General features: G+C 34.6%; 1 protein-coding gene across 1 annotated transcript; it reads right to left on the bottom strand.

Moving 5' to 3' along the window:
* Positions 1–4,922, bottom strand: LOC136066779 (phenylacetaldehyde reductase-like). The gene is made up of 5 exons (XM_065771622.1): positions 4,325–4,922; positions 3,636–3,798; positions 2,680–2,866; positions 2,378–2,445; positions 1–257 (listed from the first exon to the last, which is right to left on the bottom strand). Exons 1-5 carry the CDS (start codon positions 4,418–4,420, stop codon positions 1–3), a joined length of 771 nt encoding a protein of 256 aa, XP_065627694.1. The 5' UTR covers positions 4,421–4,922.
* Positions 4,923–16,587: the final 11,665 nt, after the last annotated feature.

Below are 16,587 nucleotides of genomic sequence, written 5' to 3'. Positions count from 1 at the left end.
TCATTGCCACATCCACCGAGCAAAACCATCATCGGCGACATCGGTGATCTTGAGCGAAGCCATGATCGGCGACATTGGCAACCCACCAATCTCCACCGAGAAACCCACCAATCTGCATCGATCCAGACCCACCCCAATTGTACGATCCAGTCGCCTCTCACTCCACCAATCCCCACCACACGTCCATCGTGTCTCGGCTTGTGTCACGGAGAGATCGGCTCGAAGTTTCGGCGAGAGCTCTGATGTGGTGCGTGATGCTCAATGCCATGGAGTATATGAGAGTGTGATAGAGAAGAGGAAGAAAGAGAGGAAAGTGTGAGAGATAGAAAGAAGGAGAGATAGATGAGAGATGAGAGAGAAAAAAACTGAATAAAATATTAATATTATTTTTGGCATAGTGCTATAGTGCCATCATGTAAGATGGCACTGTAGCACTATGCCAAAAAAATTTGGCATTTCTCACTTTTGGTCTTCCAGCTGCTGGGTGTATTTTGGGCCTAAATGCCAAATGTTGCTTGCATTTGACATTTCCAAGGCCGGATGGCGGTGCTCTTAGGTACTGTTCATGGTCTCTTTTTTTTCTTTTTTTCTTTTTTCGTTGCTTTCTTTTCCATTTCGTCATATTTTTTTTACACGTTGTCTTTTTTTTCTTTTTTTGTCAACTGTTTCCTTTTTTTTTTTTTTCTTTTTTCTTTTTATAAATATTCTTCTTTAGTTTTCTCCCCATGCCACCAAAAAATTTGATTGGATTTGTCCTCTAGAAGATGTAGTTCATTGACCAAAAAGAAAAAAAAAAAAAATGAAGAAGAAGAATCCCCTCCAAAGTCCCTGCATTAGAGAAACCTACACTAAAAACAATTTCTTCAATGTCCTCTCTACTTCTGGATTAAGACTTGAGAATGCTTCCCTAAAATGTTAAGTTTAAGTCTTAGTTTTTGTTCTCAATTTTCGCTTTCACTATATTTTTTAACGTATTGAACTTTTAAGAATCAGATGTTGCTAAAACAGTTTAGCTGGTATGGGATCCTTAAATTATTCACCATATTACAGAGAAAATGATCACAGTATATTGATTATACATTAACAAAGGCAATAAATAAAATACGGATGAACCTGTGGTCACTGCAGTGAAAGATACGGGGGAGCCGTGTGAAAAACACTTGGCATCCATCAACGCAGAATCAAAAGATCTTCTTCTAGTAAATCTGCTTTGAATAACTGAAGTCTTTCTTTAGCCCCATCAAGTGAAAATAAATGCTCTGTTTTCTTGGATCATCTGTGGAATATATATGCATAAATTTCAATTGAGAGGCTAAATTATTAGTAGCAAATGACTGCATGAAAAATAAAGGAAGAAAGAAAAATGGGAAGTTAAAAGCACATATGTGCTCTGCTCATAGGGAATTTCAAAACTCTGCCTAAACAGAGGCTTATGCTTGGGTGGGGTATTTCTACAAAAGTTCTTATAACTGATAAGAGCGCTTAGCAGGGAATTGATCAGTGGTTTGTTTTGAAGATAGTTCTTTTTCTTATGTTACAGAACTTGATGTGTTTGCTGTTGGTGGAGTGGGGTAGTACTCTCTCATGATATTGTGTGTGTTTTGGAAAGATTTAAGTTAGTCCTTCGGTTAGTGATTAGAGCTACTAGCTGTGTGGTTTTGTACTTATGTTACTTGTTAATAATATATCTCATTCATATTATTAAAAAAAAAAATTTTAATGTAAATAATAAGTGTGCCTACAATGCAATATGATTGTGAGTTTGTGACCAAACCATGTAAAATCTACTATTAGATCGTATACCAGTTCTTCTATTTGTAACATAACTTACCACAACTTGGACATGGTTGATTGCAAGTGGTAGACAACCACTTTCACGTGGATCTACTACCATTTCTCAACCACTTGTAGTCGATCTCACATCTGACTTGGGCAAATTGTCCAAGGTAATAAAGACTTCCAGTGTATCATTCTTCACAATGGATTTTTGTAGAAAATTTTACTCACTTTTGGTCAACAAAATGAAGTGGGTGGGGTCATTTACCACAATCTATATGGGTGTGAAACCTATCCAAATCAAATGAAGTATAAGTCAACTCGGTTTTTTCTTAAATAGTATTCCATACATCAATTTCATGTCGGGGATGAGTCAGGCCAAACCAAACTATATGCCATTTTCCATTTCTCCTAAAGTCAACTACAATAACCATTTGATAGGTATATGCATTGACCATTTCGTCCATTTCATGGTAAAGATTAAACTTTACAAATTCAATCCAAAAAAAAAAAAAAAAAATCATGATTAGATCCAAAAAATGAAATCTGAAAGAATGAATTTTGAAATGGATACACAATACAGGGCATATATTTTCAGTACATAGTAACAGGTTGGCCTTGTCTTGGGATATCTTGTATAATGGCTGCAAAGGCTTGTCATCTTCACTTCTGCCAAAAATGAAAGATAAAATTGACTCTTCTTCAACTTTTGTGATGTGTAAGAACAATTACTATGGGTGACAAAAGCAAATTCTTAAAAGAAAAATTTATTTAACAAAAGAAAATTATTAATTGAACTAATCATTTAGTTAAATGAAGCATGTATTCCACTTGAGTCATACTTGTCAGTTACAAAATGGCACCAATAAGGCACATTCAATATCATGCAAATAAATAACTCACTTTTCAGGAAGCCGCAAACTAGGGTAAAATTTGCGCAATATCTTGAAAACTTCGAAATAGTGTGTAACTCCTCCAACTATACAATATCTCCCACTAGCAGCGGGATTCTCAAATGCCTGAATATGTGCATTTGCAACATCTCTAACATCAACAAGTCTGTATATTCCATCAGGGAATATTTGAGTTCCTGCACAAAGGAAGGAGTGAACAAGTTAATCAATAGCATTATATGGAATGATATAGCTAGAGAGAGTAAATTTCAATAGGCCAAATATGGTTAAACACGCAATTTTCATTTTGATCAGTTGACCATTTTATCAAAAGAATATGCTTGGAGATCATTGTTGAAACAGTTCATCTTATATAACAAGTATACTGTGCATTCAGTAGATGTTGATTATCGTCCTCAAATTGTACAAGATATATATAAGTTATAAAGCATATTCTCAAGCTGTGTATGTTGAGATAGAAGCTTTTTTTATCCATGGAACATAGGTTGAACCAGAACCTACACATTTCAGGTGGAATTAGTGGGCTTGGTACTTGCAGATCAAGGTTAAGCTTAAAACCTCCTTGTTTTCAAATGAACTCTAAGTAAAAGAGAAATTTTTACATTCCATGTTAAGAGGACTAGAATTAAGTAAAGCCTCGTGTGAGAAAGAGGACAAGTAATTTCCGGAGAAGGAGTAACTCTCATAAAACAGTCACTTAACACTCAAAAAATACCAAGTAAGTTCTAATGTTAGCTCAATGCTCATAGACTCATAGTATTCTAAAAAGTTGTAGCACTCACAATTTACTGGAATAGGCCTATATACACCTATCATACTTACTTCATCCACTAAACCAGTTATGACTTTAATTTGTCATATGATATGCTAATTATACTTGAATATTTAGAATTTATGTAGAAAGAAACACAATACACGTAGTCCTCATTGGTTGCAAAAGAGTACCATGTATGATCTTCAGAGACCCCTCAAGACTAAAAGTAAGAGTTGGCTGAATGAGTGGACCAATTACAAAGCCTGGATTTATTGTTACCAAGTCTATACCATTCTCTTTAGCAAATGTCCAAGCAGCCTCCTCAGCCAAGGTCTTTGCAATCATATACCATAGCTGAAAAAACCCCAAACTATTAAATGGGAACATTTCTTGGTCAAAAAGGAATGAAATGTAGGACTAAAAAATATATATGTAATATGTCTATGATTTGATTAAGAGCAGCATGGAAATCTTTAAAATTTACGTTTACGTTTGGAAACATTGAAATCTATAAATTCAACATATATCCGATTCTAGAACATGAAATAATTAATAGGTACTATAATTACATTAATATATATATATATATATTGAGAAAAGTATGTTTACAAGAAATAGTAAAAAGAGCCTAGATGCTGACATGGATTTCTTACTGAGAAAGCAAGTTAACAAACCTTGTGATGATATTCTCTATGTTTCTCAGAAAACAGCTATATTTATAGGACTAGATATATAAAGTAAAAATATTATAGCTCTTACATTTCTACTTTCTAGTAAATCATCATCAAAACATTATCATAGATCTTTCATTAAAACTATTTTAAGATTAATGCTATATAATAGTCCTATTAAAGATACACTTAAAAGGAAATACACACACCTTCAACTCCTCACAAGCAACTGGATCCGAAAACCACGTCTCGTCAATAACCACATCAGGGGTCAGTGGTTTTTTGTTGAACATAACTGCAGCCATAGAAGATGTTACAATCACTCTCTTGATAAAATGAACTTTTGCACATGATCGAAGAACGTTAAGTGTGCCCTTCACTGCTGGATCAATTAATTCTGACTGAAATATATAAAAAATGTGAAAGTAGGTCCCATAAGAATAAATTTATGAAAAATATTGGATAAACTGAATACATTTCATTTGACAAGTTTATCATGTAACAATATTGTTATTGTGTCACTTTGTAGAATTTCTCTAATGTCTTTGTGAATAATTTCTAGAAACAATCTAGCAATTAAATCTAAAAACAGTACTTTCAAAATTTTCCAGTTGCAACAATGTGGGGAAACAAATGTAATTGCAGAAAACAATGTTGAAAGCATGAAACATCCTGTTTCTTTGAGCTTTAGTTAGAATACAAATTGATAATTTTTTCGGAAGGCATTGACTTAGGTATCCTTCTTAGGAGTGGAGGAGTCCTTTAGCAAATAGAAGTAGTTCTTTGACAATCTTTATGATCAGCAAAAAAGAAAAAAAAAAAAAATGAAGAAGAAGAATCCCCTCCAAAGTCCCTGCATTAGAGAAACCTACACTAAAAACAATTTTCTTCAATGTCCTCTCTACTTCTGGATTAAGACTTGAGAATGCTTCCCTAAAATGTTAAGTTTAAGTGCTTATTTTTGTTGCTCAATTTTCCCCGTTTCACTATATTGTTTTAACGTATTGAACTTTTAAGAATCAGATGTTGCTAAAACAGTTTAGCTGGTATGGGATCCTTAAATTATTCACCATATTGACAGAGAAATGATCACAGTATATTGATTATACATTACACAAAGGCAATAAATAACAATACAGGATGAACCTGTGGTCACTGGCAGTGAAAGTGACGGGGGACGCCGTGTGAAAAACACATTGGCATCCATCAACAGCAGAATCAAAAGATCCTTCTTCTAGTAAATCTGCTTTGAATAACTGAAGTCTTTCTTTAGCCCCATCAAGTGAAAGTAAATGCTCTGTTTTCTTCGGATCATCTGTGGAATATATATGCATAAATTCCAATTGCAAGGCTAAATTATTAGTAGCAATGACTGCATGAAAAATAAAGGTAAGAAAGAAAAATGTGAAGTTAAAAGCACTATGTGCTTGCTATAGGGAATTTCAAAACTCTGCCTCAAACAGAGGCTTATGCTTGGGGTGGGGTATTTCTACAAAAGTTCTTGATAACTGATAAGAGCGCTTGAGCAGGGAATTGATCAGTGGTTTGTTTTGAAGATGTTCTGTTTTCTTATGTTACAGAACTTGAGTGTGTTTGCTGTTGGTGGAGTGGGGTAGTACTCTCTCAGTGATATTTGTATGTGTTTTTGGAAAGATTTAAGTTAGTCCTTCGGTTAGTGATTAGAGCTAAGCTGTGTGGTTTTGTACTATGTTACTTGTTAATAATATATCTCATTCATATTATTAAAAAAAAAATTTTTAATGTAAATAATAAGTGTGCCTACAATGCAATATGATTGTGAGTTTGTGACCAAACCATGTAAAATCTACTATTAGATCGTATACCAGTTCTTCTATGTTCACAATTTTTGTGCCATAGATTTTACCACATCTTTGATGTGATTGACTGTGAGTGATAGACAATCAATTTTACAAGGATTCACAACTTTTTTTTTACCACTCATAATTGACTACATCAAAGTTGTCACAAAAATTTATGTCGGTTGGAGCATTTTAATATTAAATAATTAAAATAAATAAATGTTATAACATAAATGTAAAGATGCGGGAGATGAGGAGTTAGTGAAAAATGTTTAATCCCACATTGAAAAGAAGAGAGACTATTTTATTCTTTTTAATTGTGGTATTAATGGGTTAAAATGTATTAACTCAGATATTTGGCTAGATACGTGCCCAAAGGGGAGGTGAAGTGGGTGCCACATAAAAAGTCACACACCACACCTTTTGAGATGTGGAAAGGACATAAGCCAAATTTGCAATATTTGAGAGTATGGGGTTGTCTTGCTTATGTAAGGCTTATTGACCCTAAAATGCCTAAATTAGGTATAAGAGTTACTACCTGTGCTTTTTTTGGTTATGCGATTAATAGTGCAGCCTATAGATTTTTTAATCTTGAAAACAAAATAATTTTTGAATCTGGTGATGCAATTTTTCGTGAAGAAAAATTTCCTTTTAAATTGAAAAATAGTGGGGGTGAAGAAAATATTTTGTCACAACCTAGTTCTTCTACTTCACAATTACAAAATCAAGAAAATTTTGAAATGGAACCTAGAAGGAGTAAAAGAGCTAGAGTTGAAAAGGATTTTGGTCCTGATTATTATGTTTTTAACATTGAGGAAAATTCACAAAATTTAAAAGAGGCTTTAACATCACCTGATACTATATTTTGGAAAGAGACTATAAATGATGAGATGAAATCTCTAATTTCTAATAGAACTTGGAAATTAGTAGATCTTCCACCGGGTTGTAAGACCATAGGTTGTAAATGGGTCCTTAGAAAAAAGTTGAAACCGGATGGATCAATAGATAAGTTTAAAGCTAAACTTGTTGCAAAAGGCTTTAAACAAAAAGCTGATCTTGATTTCTTTGATACATTTTCTCTGGTAACAAGAATTACATCTATTAGATTGTTAATTGCTATTGCTGCAATTTTTGATTTGAAAATTCATCAAATGAATGTAAAATTTGCTTTTCTAAATAGGGACCTAGAGGAAGAGATTTATATGAATCAACCCGAAGGCTTTGTAGAGCCTGGACAAGAAAGCAAGGTATGTAAGCTAACTAAATCCCTATATGGCTTAAAACAAGCACCTAAGCAGTGGCATGAAAAGTTTGATTCCTGCATGATTGAGAATGGTTATAAATCAAATGAATGTGATAAATATATTTATTCTAAATCATGGAATAATTTACATGTTATTATTAGCCTTTATGTGGATGATATGTTGATTTTTGGCTCAAATATGCATGTTATAAACGAGACAAAAAATATGCTTAAAAGCCATTTTGATATGAAAGATCTTGGTGAGGCTAATTTTATTTTGGGCATGAAAATTACAAAAGCATGTGATGAAATATATCTTGATCAATCACATTATGTTGAGAAAATATTGAGAAAATATAATTTTCATGATCACAAAAGTGTAGCCATTCCTTTTGATTCTAGTGTTAATTTATTTCCTGTGAATAATGATGATGAGATTTTTAATCAAAAGGATTATGCTAATATCATTGGTAGTTTGCGTTATGCTATTGATTGTACTAGGCCTGACATTGCATATGCAGTAGGAGTGCTTAGCAGATTTACTAGCAAGCCTAGTAAAGATCATTGGCTAGCTATTGAGCGAGTCATGAGATATTTAATTGGTACCAAAAACTATGGCTTATTTTATAAAAAGTACCCTGCTGTGATTGAAGCTTTTAGTGATGCTGATTGGAATACTTTGTTAGGTGATTCTCTCTCTACAACTGGTTATATTTTTACCTTAGGTAGTAGTGCTATTTGTTGGAAATCTAAAAAGCAAACAATAATTGCTAATTCAACAATGGAAGTTGAATTAATAGCATTAGCTTCAGCTAGTGAAGAGGCAAATTGGCTTAGAGATTTGTTATATGAAATTCCACTTTGGGAAAAGCCAATTCCACCTATATTAATTCATTGTGATAGCACTATCACAATTGGTAGAGTTAAAAACCATTTTTTACAACGGTAAATCCAGACCTATAAGAAGAAAGCACAATACCGTACGATCTTATTTGAGTAGTGGCATCATAACTGTAGATTATGTTAAATCTAATGATAATCTTGTAGGTTCATTTACCAAGGCCTTGGTAAAAGATAGAGTCTGGAATACATCGAGGGGGATGAGACTAAAGTCCATAGAATCATAAGCCATGTATGAGGATACCCAACCCGAGGACCAGAGATCCTGAGAATTGGGTTCAATGGGAAAAACGAATCATACGATGGTCGTAAGAAATGCACAATTTATTTTTTTTAATTATTTATTTTGTAAATAATTTTTTAATTGTTCATCCCTATGATGTAAGTGCATTTATCCTATAATGTGGAGAGGATGAGTTAAAAAACTCTTAATGAAATTTGTAGCTCGTATGAGTGGGGTGTCAGAATTATAGGAGCACTCTTGACAAAATTTCACCTATGTAAGTATGGGGGTGGGGCCGCTCCCTATGAGATTTGGACTTAATCTCAAATACACTCATGAAACCGGGATCAGCACACGGCCGTAAAGTGCTAGCTATAAAAGCTCATGTCAACACTTGGGTTATTATGTATAAGCAGTGACGCTTAATTTCCCTACAACAGTCCTAGTTCAAGTCGAAGACCACTACGACTCTGGAGTTAAGATCGCTATTTTACTAAGTGAAGGTTCAATGCAGAGCACACCTTCATGATGCATAGTGACCCGTCTTTGCCTGGTAATCTCTCTTTAACTAAAAAATTTAATATTAAAATGAGCGGGGGATTGTTGGAGCATTTTAATATTAAATAATTAAAATGAATAAATGTTATAACATAAATGTAAAGATGTGGGAGATGAGGAGTTAGTGAAAAATGTTTAATCCCATATTGAAAATGAGAGAGACTATTTTATTCTTTTTAATTGTGGTAATTAATGGGTTAAAATGTATTTACTCAGATATTAGGCTAGATACGTGCGCAAGAGGAAGGTGAAGAGTGGAGGTAATAGACTCATTCAGACTCAATCCAAGTTACTACAAATACAATATACAAAAAAAAAAAAATAGAGAGATTCTTGTCAAAGAAGGGTGTTCTTTCTGGTGGAGCTTTGGTCTGCACCGGTTACAAAGTTTAGCCAACCAAGGGCTTGAATCTCCTTAAAGAAAGCGAGTGCCGCGTCTCAGTCCAAATAGTGTTGTGTAATTTCTCTCTTTAAAATAATAAAATTCAGAAGTATTATTCAGTTTCTTTTTGTGTTATTTCTATTATCATTGTATTTGCACCAACAATATCCATATACTGTCTCATCCTATATAAGATGAATCGTGCCGAGGCTATCATTTAGTATGACAATTAGTTTATCCAACACACAATAGTGAATAGTTGATGCACCACCACTTGTGTGCACTTCATGTGCACAGATTCACTATGGTCACATGATAAGCAAGTTACAAATTTTCAAAAAATTAAAGACTTCCAGTGTATCATTTTTCACCGTGGATCTATGCAGACAATTTGTTACTCACTTCTGGCCCCAAAATGAAGTGGGTGGGGTCATTTACCACAACCTATATGGGTGTGCATGAGTAGCTCCCATTCCAAGGAAGCAATCCTATAATTGAATAAAGCATGATCGGCTTGTTGTGTATAAAACTTACCCCAATCAAATGAAGTATAAGTCAATCCGGTTTTTCTTAAATTGTATTACATATATCAATGTCCTGTCTAAGATGAGTCAGGCCAGGCCTGGTTGGGTTAATGCTAAGAACCAAACTATATTCAATTTCCTATTTTAGCTAAAGTCAATTACAACATAGATAACCATATTGATAGGTATGCGCATAGTTTACTGATACTAGGAAAAAGGATTATCTCATTTCAAATTTTGTTAATTTCATGGTCTCAAAATTAGATTTTATAAATCTAAACAAAAAAATTGTACAATTCTGACACCCCATATAAAATAATATAACAGTCCATACATTGGTAGATAAAAAAAATAAATAAAAAGGTTAAAATGCAAATTGCATCCTTAAACTTGGTTAAAATTCATTTTAATCCTCTAACTTTATTTTCTTTCCATTGAATTCTCTTAAGTTTCAAATTTATTTAATTCAGACCTTTGATCCAATCCCATTTAAATAATTGAGGTTAAAATATGCAATTAAAATGAAAAAAAAAATTTATATAAATATTTTTACAGATTTTTTAATGACAAATTTTTAACAAAATTGAATGAAAGACCTAATTGAATAAAGATATAAAACTTAAAAAATGAAAAGTAAAGTTAAAAAACTTAAATAAATTTCATTCAAACTTAGAATGTTCGATTTACATTTTAGCCAAAAAGAAAAATTAAAAAAGTGTATGCAGTTTCAGTTCATAGTAACAGGTTGATACAAATTGGAGAGAGAGAGAGAGGCACTGGCTTGTATCACGAACTGTAGCTTTTACAGTGTACCCACGTTGGAGCAGGTGCTTGACAAGCCATGATACTATGTAACCCGAAGCTCCAGTCACGCACACCACCTTCTCCTCTCCACTCATCCTCTCTCTCTCTCTCTCTCTCTCTCTCTCTGTGTTTGAGTGTGAAGCTTTTGACTCGGTTCTGTGTGTCAGTGTGTGTGTTGGTGCTTTTATGGTGAGGAGTGATAGCAGGTATATATAGTTTGCGGTGTCCGTTAAGCACAAAATTTTTTACTTTTTCGACAAAATGTTTTTATCTTTTCTGCACTTAATCAGCACCAAGTGGTGCTGGTTAACATTGTCAGGACCCAGTGATGAGTGGCCTTTTTTTGTTGTTGTTCGGAAACATGAGCGGCTGTGGTTAATGACTGAAGTTTTTTTTTTTTAGCAAAATGATTGAAGTTACTTGTGCCTAGAAAGTCCAACTACAATGAAAAGATATCTGACATTTTTTTTTTTTTTTGGTAAGAAAAGATATCTGACATTGGCCCCCATAGAAATGAGTGTTATTTTTCAGGCGAAAATGTACTTTTAGTCTCTATATTTTAAGTCTATTTTTGATTTGGTTCCTAAATTTGATTTAGCTCTTAGATCAATTCCTGATTTTTAAAAATTATTTTTAAAATAGTCCTTGCTGTCAACTCAATGACAGAAAATGTTGAGGTGACAAACGAAATGTACTGTTTACTGACATGGCTAATAAAATAATAATAAAATATTTTATTTGATATTTTTAAATGCCACGTCAGCATCTAAATGCCAGCCCTAAGAAAATTTAAAAAAAATGTAAATTAAATTTAAAAAAAAAAACCTTAAATCTAATTTAAACTAAAATCATTTCTTAAAAAATAAAAATTCATTATCGTTTTAATTCTTTTTGTTTTTGTTTTTGGTTAACCTCATCAACTTAAAAAAGAAAATCTTCTACACTCTCTACCACTAATCTCAAACTCCCTCTCTCTCTCTTCACCCTACACTCTCTACAACTAAGCTCACAAGCTCAGCCTTCTTCTCCCTCTCTATTTCTCTTTTTTTTTTTTCCTCATCTCGGTCTCCCTCTCTCCGAATCGGTGATTTCTAGTTGAGTGGTGGCATTTCGGTGGTCATGGCTCGCCGTGGGTGGGTTTAGATTGGCACAAGTGGGATTCAGATCGCCGTGGGCTGGCGTGGGGCTATTGGTGCTTGTGGGTGGCTGTGGTTTTGCTTGCCATGGGCCGCCGCGAGTCTTGGGTTTGGTGGTTATGGCAGAAAATGGATCTGATTTGGTTTTGTTTTGTTTTTTTTTTGTTTTTTTTTTGTTTTTGTTTTTTATTTTTATTATTATTTGGGTTTGTGGGTATGGATTTGGCAGTGGTGGATGTTGATGGTGGTAGTGGTGGTGGCAGTGGCGGCGGATGGTTTGGGTTTTGGATTTTGGAATTTGGATTTTGTTTGGGTATTTTGAGTTTTAGTATGGGTCTTGGGTTTTGTTTGAGTTTGGGTTTGACTCTTGGCGGTGGGTGGTGCTAGGTTGATCGGCGGTGGGTTTTTGGTGGTGATTTATGGTTGGTGGTGTGGGTGATTGTGGTGGTTGGAGGTTTCTGGGCTTGACATTTTTCTGGGTTAGAGGTTTGATGATTTTTCTAGGTTGGTTTTCTCATGTGGGTTTGGGTTTGATGTTTTTTTCATGTTCTGGAGGTTTCGGTGGAGGATAGGGATCTTGTATGAAATTTTGCATTGTTCTGGGTTTGATTGCACTCTTGTTCTGGGTTTGATTGTTCTTGGATTCGGTAAGAACACAAAGAACAAGTTCTTGTGTTCTTACCTCCTAAAAAATAATGAAAGCAATAATAATAATAATAATAATAATAATAATAAAGTTTTTTTTTTTTAATTTAGTTTGAATTAAATTGAAATTGAAAAATATAAATTATTTTTATTTTTTTAATTAAATTGACATGGCTTTTTTTTAATTTAGAAAATGCTGCCGTGGCATTTAAAAAATATCAAATAAAATATTTTATTATTATTTTATTAGTCATGTCAGCAAACAGTACATTCTGTTTGCCACCTCAGCATTTTCTGTCATTGGGTTGACGGTAGGGACTATTTTAAAAACAATTTTTAAAAATCAAAGACTAACCTAGGAGTTAAATCAATTTAAGAACCAAATTAAGAATAGGCTCAAAATGTAGGGACCAAAAAGTACATTTTCACTTTTTTTTTGTTTAGTGCCTAGAAATGAGTGTTATATACTTATACTGTAAGCGTCCTGTCTGTGTGTTTTAGTGTGAAGCTATTGACTCGGTTGTGGGCGTGTCAGTTTGTGTTGGTGCTTTTATGGTGAGGAGTGATAGTAGGTATAGTGTTTGTCCGAGTCAGGACCGAGTGATGAGTGGCCTTATTGTTGTTGTTGAGAAACATGAGTGGCTTTGGTTAACGATTGAAGTTACTTTTTTTCCTTTTTTTGAGCAAAATGATTGAAGTTACTTGTGCCTAGAAAGTCCTACTACAATGAAAAGGTATCTGACACTGACCCCATAGAAATGGGTATTATTTATTTATTTATTTTTAGTACCTAGAAATGGGTGTTATATTGTTTTAGTAAAACCTATATTCTAAGGGCATTCATAACAGGGGCTTGGGTCGGCGGCAGTGAATGAAGGAGCTTGAGAGAGTGACGGTGAAGCGATCGGTGAGAGATTGAGAGAGTCTTGGGAGAGGATGAGAACTGAGAGAGAGAGAGACAGAGACAGAGAGAGAGGGGCATGGAGTGAGAGCTTGAGTTTCAGGCGTAGTTTTAAAAACTGGACCGGACCGGCCGGTCGGACCGGTTCAACATGGAACCGGCCTTAAATCCGGTCCGGTTATGATAAAAAACCGGAAATGATTAAAAAACCGCTGAACAGTAAAAACCGGAGGTCCAATCGGAAAAACCAAAGGTTGAACCGGTTTATACCCGGTTGGAGATTTTTTTGTCTTTTACGGCAAAACTATGCCGTTTTGGTCCTCTAAAATCCTAAAAAGTAAAAACTAACCCTAAATCCCTAACTCCCTAAGCCGAAAGCCCAGCCACACCCTCAGACACTCTCAATCTCAACTCTCAAGTCTCATCTCACTCACCTCACCTCAAGCTCTCAGACTCAAACATCTCTACCTCGCTCATCTCACTCAGCCGAAAGTCAAGCTCACTCTTCGCTGCCTCAAGGCTCCCTCTGCCTCACGCAGTCACGCGCACGCTCACCGCAAGCTGAGTTTTTTTTATTTCCTTTCGAAAACAGAGTGAGCTTGAGCTTGACTTTTGAAAACAGAGTGAGCTTGAGCTCTGCCTCAAGCACCTGGGTTTTGGCCTTTGGGCTATCGTATTGGGCTTCTCGGCATCTGGTTTTGGGTTTCCTTCTTGGTTGGTCACGCACCTGGTAACTAACGTTCACTTCTTTACTTCTTTTCTTTTTCATTTTCGCGGTTCTGTTTTTTTTTTTTTTTAAAAAAAAAAAAAAAAAAAAAGGCTTTTCCTATTTTGGCCCGGTATCCATTTACCGGCCGAAACACCCGGATTTCGCCAGTACGACCGGTACGAGGCTAGTACGTCTGATATTTTTTTCGGTACGAAATAGGGTGGTTGAGCGTACCGGTTCACTGGCCGGTACAGTATATTCCGGTCGTACTAGCCAGTACGGTATGAGATTCACTTCCTTGCTTGGGATATCTTTAGAATGAATTTATACACAAAAGACTTATATTTTGAACTACACTCTACTATGTTGGAGTATAAGTGAAATCCTTGCTTATCCTCTAACTTCTCACTAAACTCTCAACTTCCAATGGCAGTTATAGAAAAGAAGATTAAATCTTCTAACTTCCATAGCAGTTGTAGAAGTTATGTCTAAACCTTGTAACTTCCATACGGTTTAAGGAAGTTACCAACAAAGTAACCACTCCAAGGCTCACTATATAAAAATTCATCAACATCAATGCTACATTGGAAGGAATAAGAAGTTAAGAATTACTTATCTTGCCTTACTTTCTCAAGGTCGCATGCTCTAGCAATATTGTGCTCGTACAATCACTATTCCTATCAAGGGGGTAGTAGAAGAAGAAATTACCTTCATCACTTGCATATAATTTTTTGTTGAACCCCAATTATTGGAATTCTTAAGTCAATGTGCTCAATATTTTTTTTTTTTTTGGGATTAACAAAATAGGTTAGCTTAATATATAATTTTTTTGCAAGGGTGTATAAATATATAGTTGAGTTCAAGTTACTAAGCAAAATTATATCACTCAATATTTTTAAATTAGATGCAAATTTTGTCAAATCTACCATTGGATTAAATTATTTTTTTATATTCTTCATATTTGCAAAATTTCAAGGTGATAAAAAATCAATTGCCATATTATTAATCAATTATTTCAATTCAAAATATTGTAGTTTAAAATAATGCGTAAAAGACAAGTTTATTGATCAAATGGTAAATAAAATACAATTGACATGAAAATTGACATACATGTTAAGTAAATATAGAACATCTAATTCAATGTTGGGATTTTCTAAATATGAATTCAATATGAGTTATTGAGTGGAGTAACATTACTTAGAATTATACCAAGTATAACTTAACCCCAATATATATATATATATATATAATCATGAAGAATTGCACCATTTTCCCTTCCTTAAAAGTTATCAAGGTTTGAGTGGAGTTTGTGGGGTATCTTTGTGTTATAACCCCTTTTTCTCTCCCTTGTGTGTATGTGTGTGTGTTTGTTTGTTAAAAAAAGAATGGGAATTTGTCCCATATTGCTTAAGAGAGTATGTTGTATATAGTATAACTTGTCCCACTCTCTCTTGAAAGTTACTGTAATTTTTGAGTGGAGTTTGTGGTGTGTTTTTGTGTTAGAACTCATTTCCCTCACCCTTGTGTGTGCGTGTGTTTCTAAAAAAAAGAATTGCACCATTGTAACTTATGGTAAGCCTAGGCAAATACTAGGTTATTTCTTTTTGTACAAGTACATAGATTGTTGTGTTGGCTCATTCCATGGCATTTTCTTGTAATAAATTTTCAAGTTTATTGGTGCAATTTTTCGGTATAAAAGTGGGTTGAGTATGGGCCAAAATTTGCTTAGAGGAAATAAAAACTCAATATAGTCAAGATGTGGAGTTGATGACCTTTTATCCATAGCTTTTTCCTCATAATGGTATGGATTATCGAGTGAAAGTAGAGATTCATGCTTCAAAACGAACATAAATTTGACCCAGTCTGTATTTGAATTAGGATAAGATATGGTCATTCCAACTTCAAAGTTGAAATAGAAATGTTGAATTTTTGGGAAGCGCAAATTTTGGTTGACACTCGATTGACTCTCAATCAATTGAGACTTGCAAACTGTTTTTCACAAATTCATTTCTAATTAGGTTTTAGTGTTCTATTTTAAACCCAAACTTATAACCATAGTTATAAAAACCGGATCGGACCGGCCGGTCTGATCGGGAACCGGCCTCAAATCTGGTCCAGTTATGATAAAAAAAACCAGAAATAGCTTAAAACCCGGTAAACAGTAAAAACTAGCCAGTTCAACTTAAGAATCGAAAAAACCAGAGGTTGAACCGATTAATGACCGGTTGGGGGTTTTTTTGTCTTTTCCTGCAAAACTACGTCGTTTTGGTATCCTAAAAACTAACCCTAAGCCTAAAGTCCTCCTCACCCTCAGACTTTCTTATCTCACTCACGCCTCTCAACCTCAGCCTCACTCCTTCACTCACTCAAGCTCTCAAATCTCAACTCTCTCATCTCACGATCAGTCAAGCAGACTCAAGCTCTCTCTGCCTCACTCACCTGAAGGCTCTCTGCGCTCTCTCTGCCTCACGCCCTCACGCACGACGCACCTCTCTCTGCGCTCTCTACCGCACACTCTCACTGCTGAAGTTCACTAATTTGAGGTTTTCTTTTTCTTTTTTTTCCTTCTTGGTCGGTCACTTGGTCTCGCTGTGCTCTCTGCTCTTTGCTTCTCAGCGTCTAGGTTT

Source organism: Quercus suber, unplaced genomic scaffold (assembly GCF_002906115.3).
Source record: "Quercus suber isolate HL8 unplaced genomic scaffold, Cork oak 2.0 scaffold_46, whole genome shotgun sequence".
In the NCBI taxonomy this organism is placed as follows: Eukaryota; Viridiplantae; Streptophyta; class Magnoliopsida; order Fagales; family Fagaceae; genus Quercus; species Quercus suber.
This window is presented reverse-complemented; position numbering and strand designations above follow the sequence as displayed.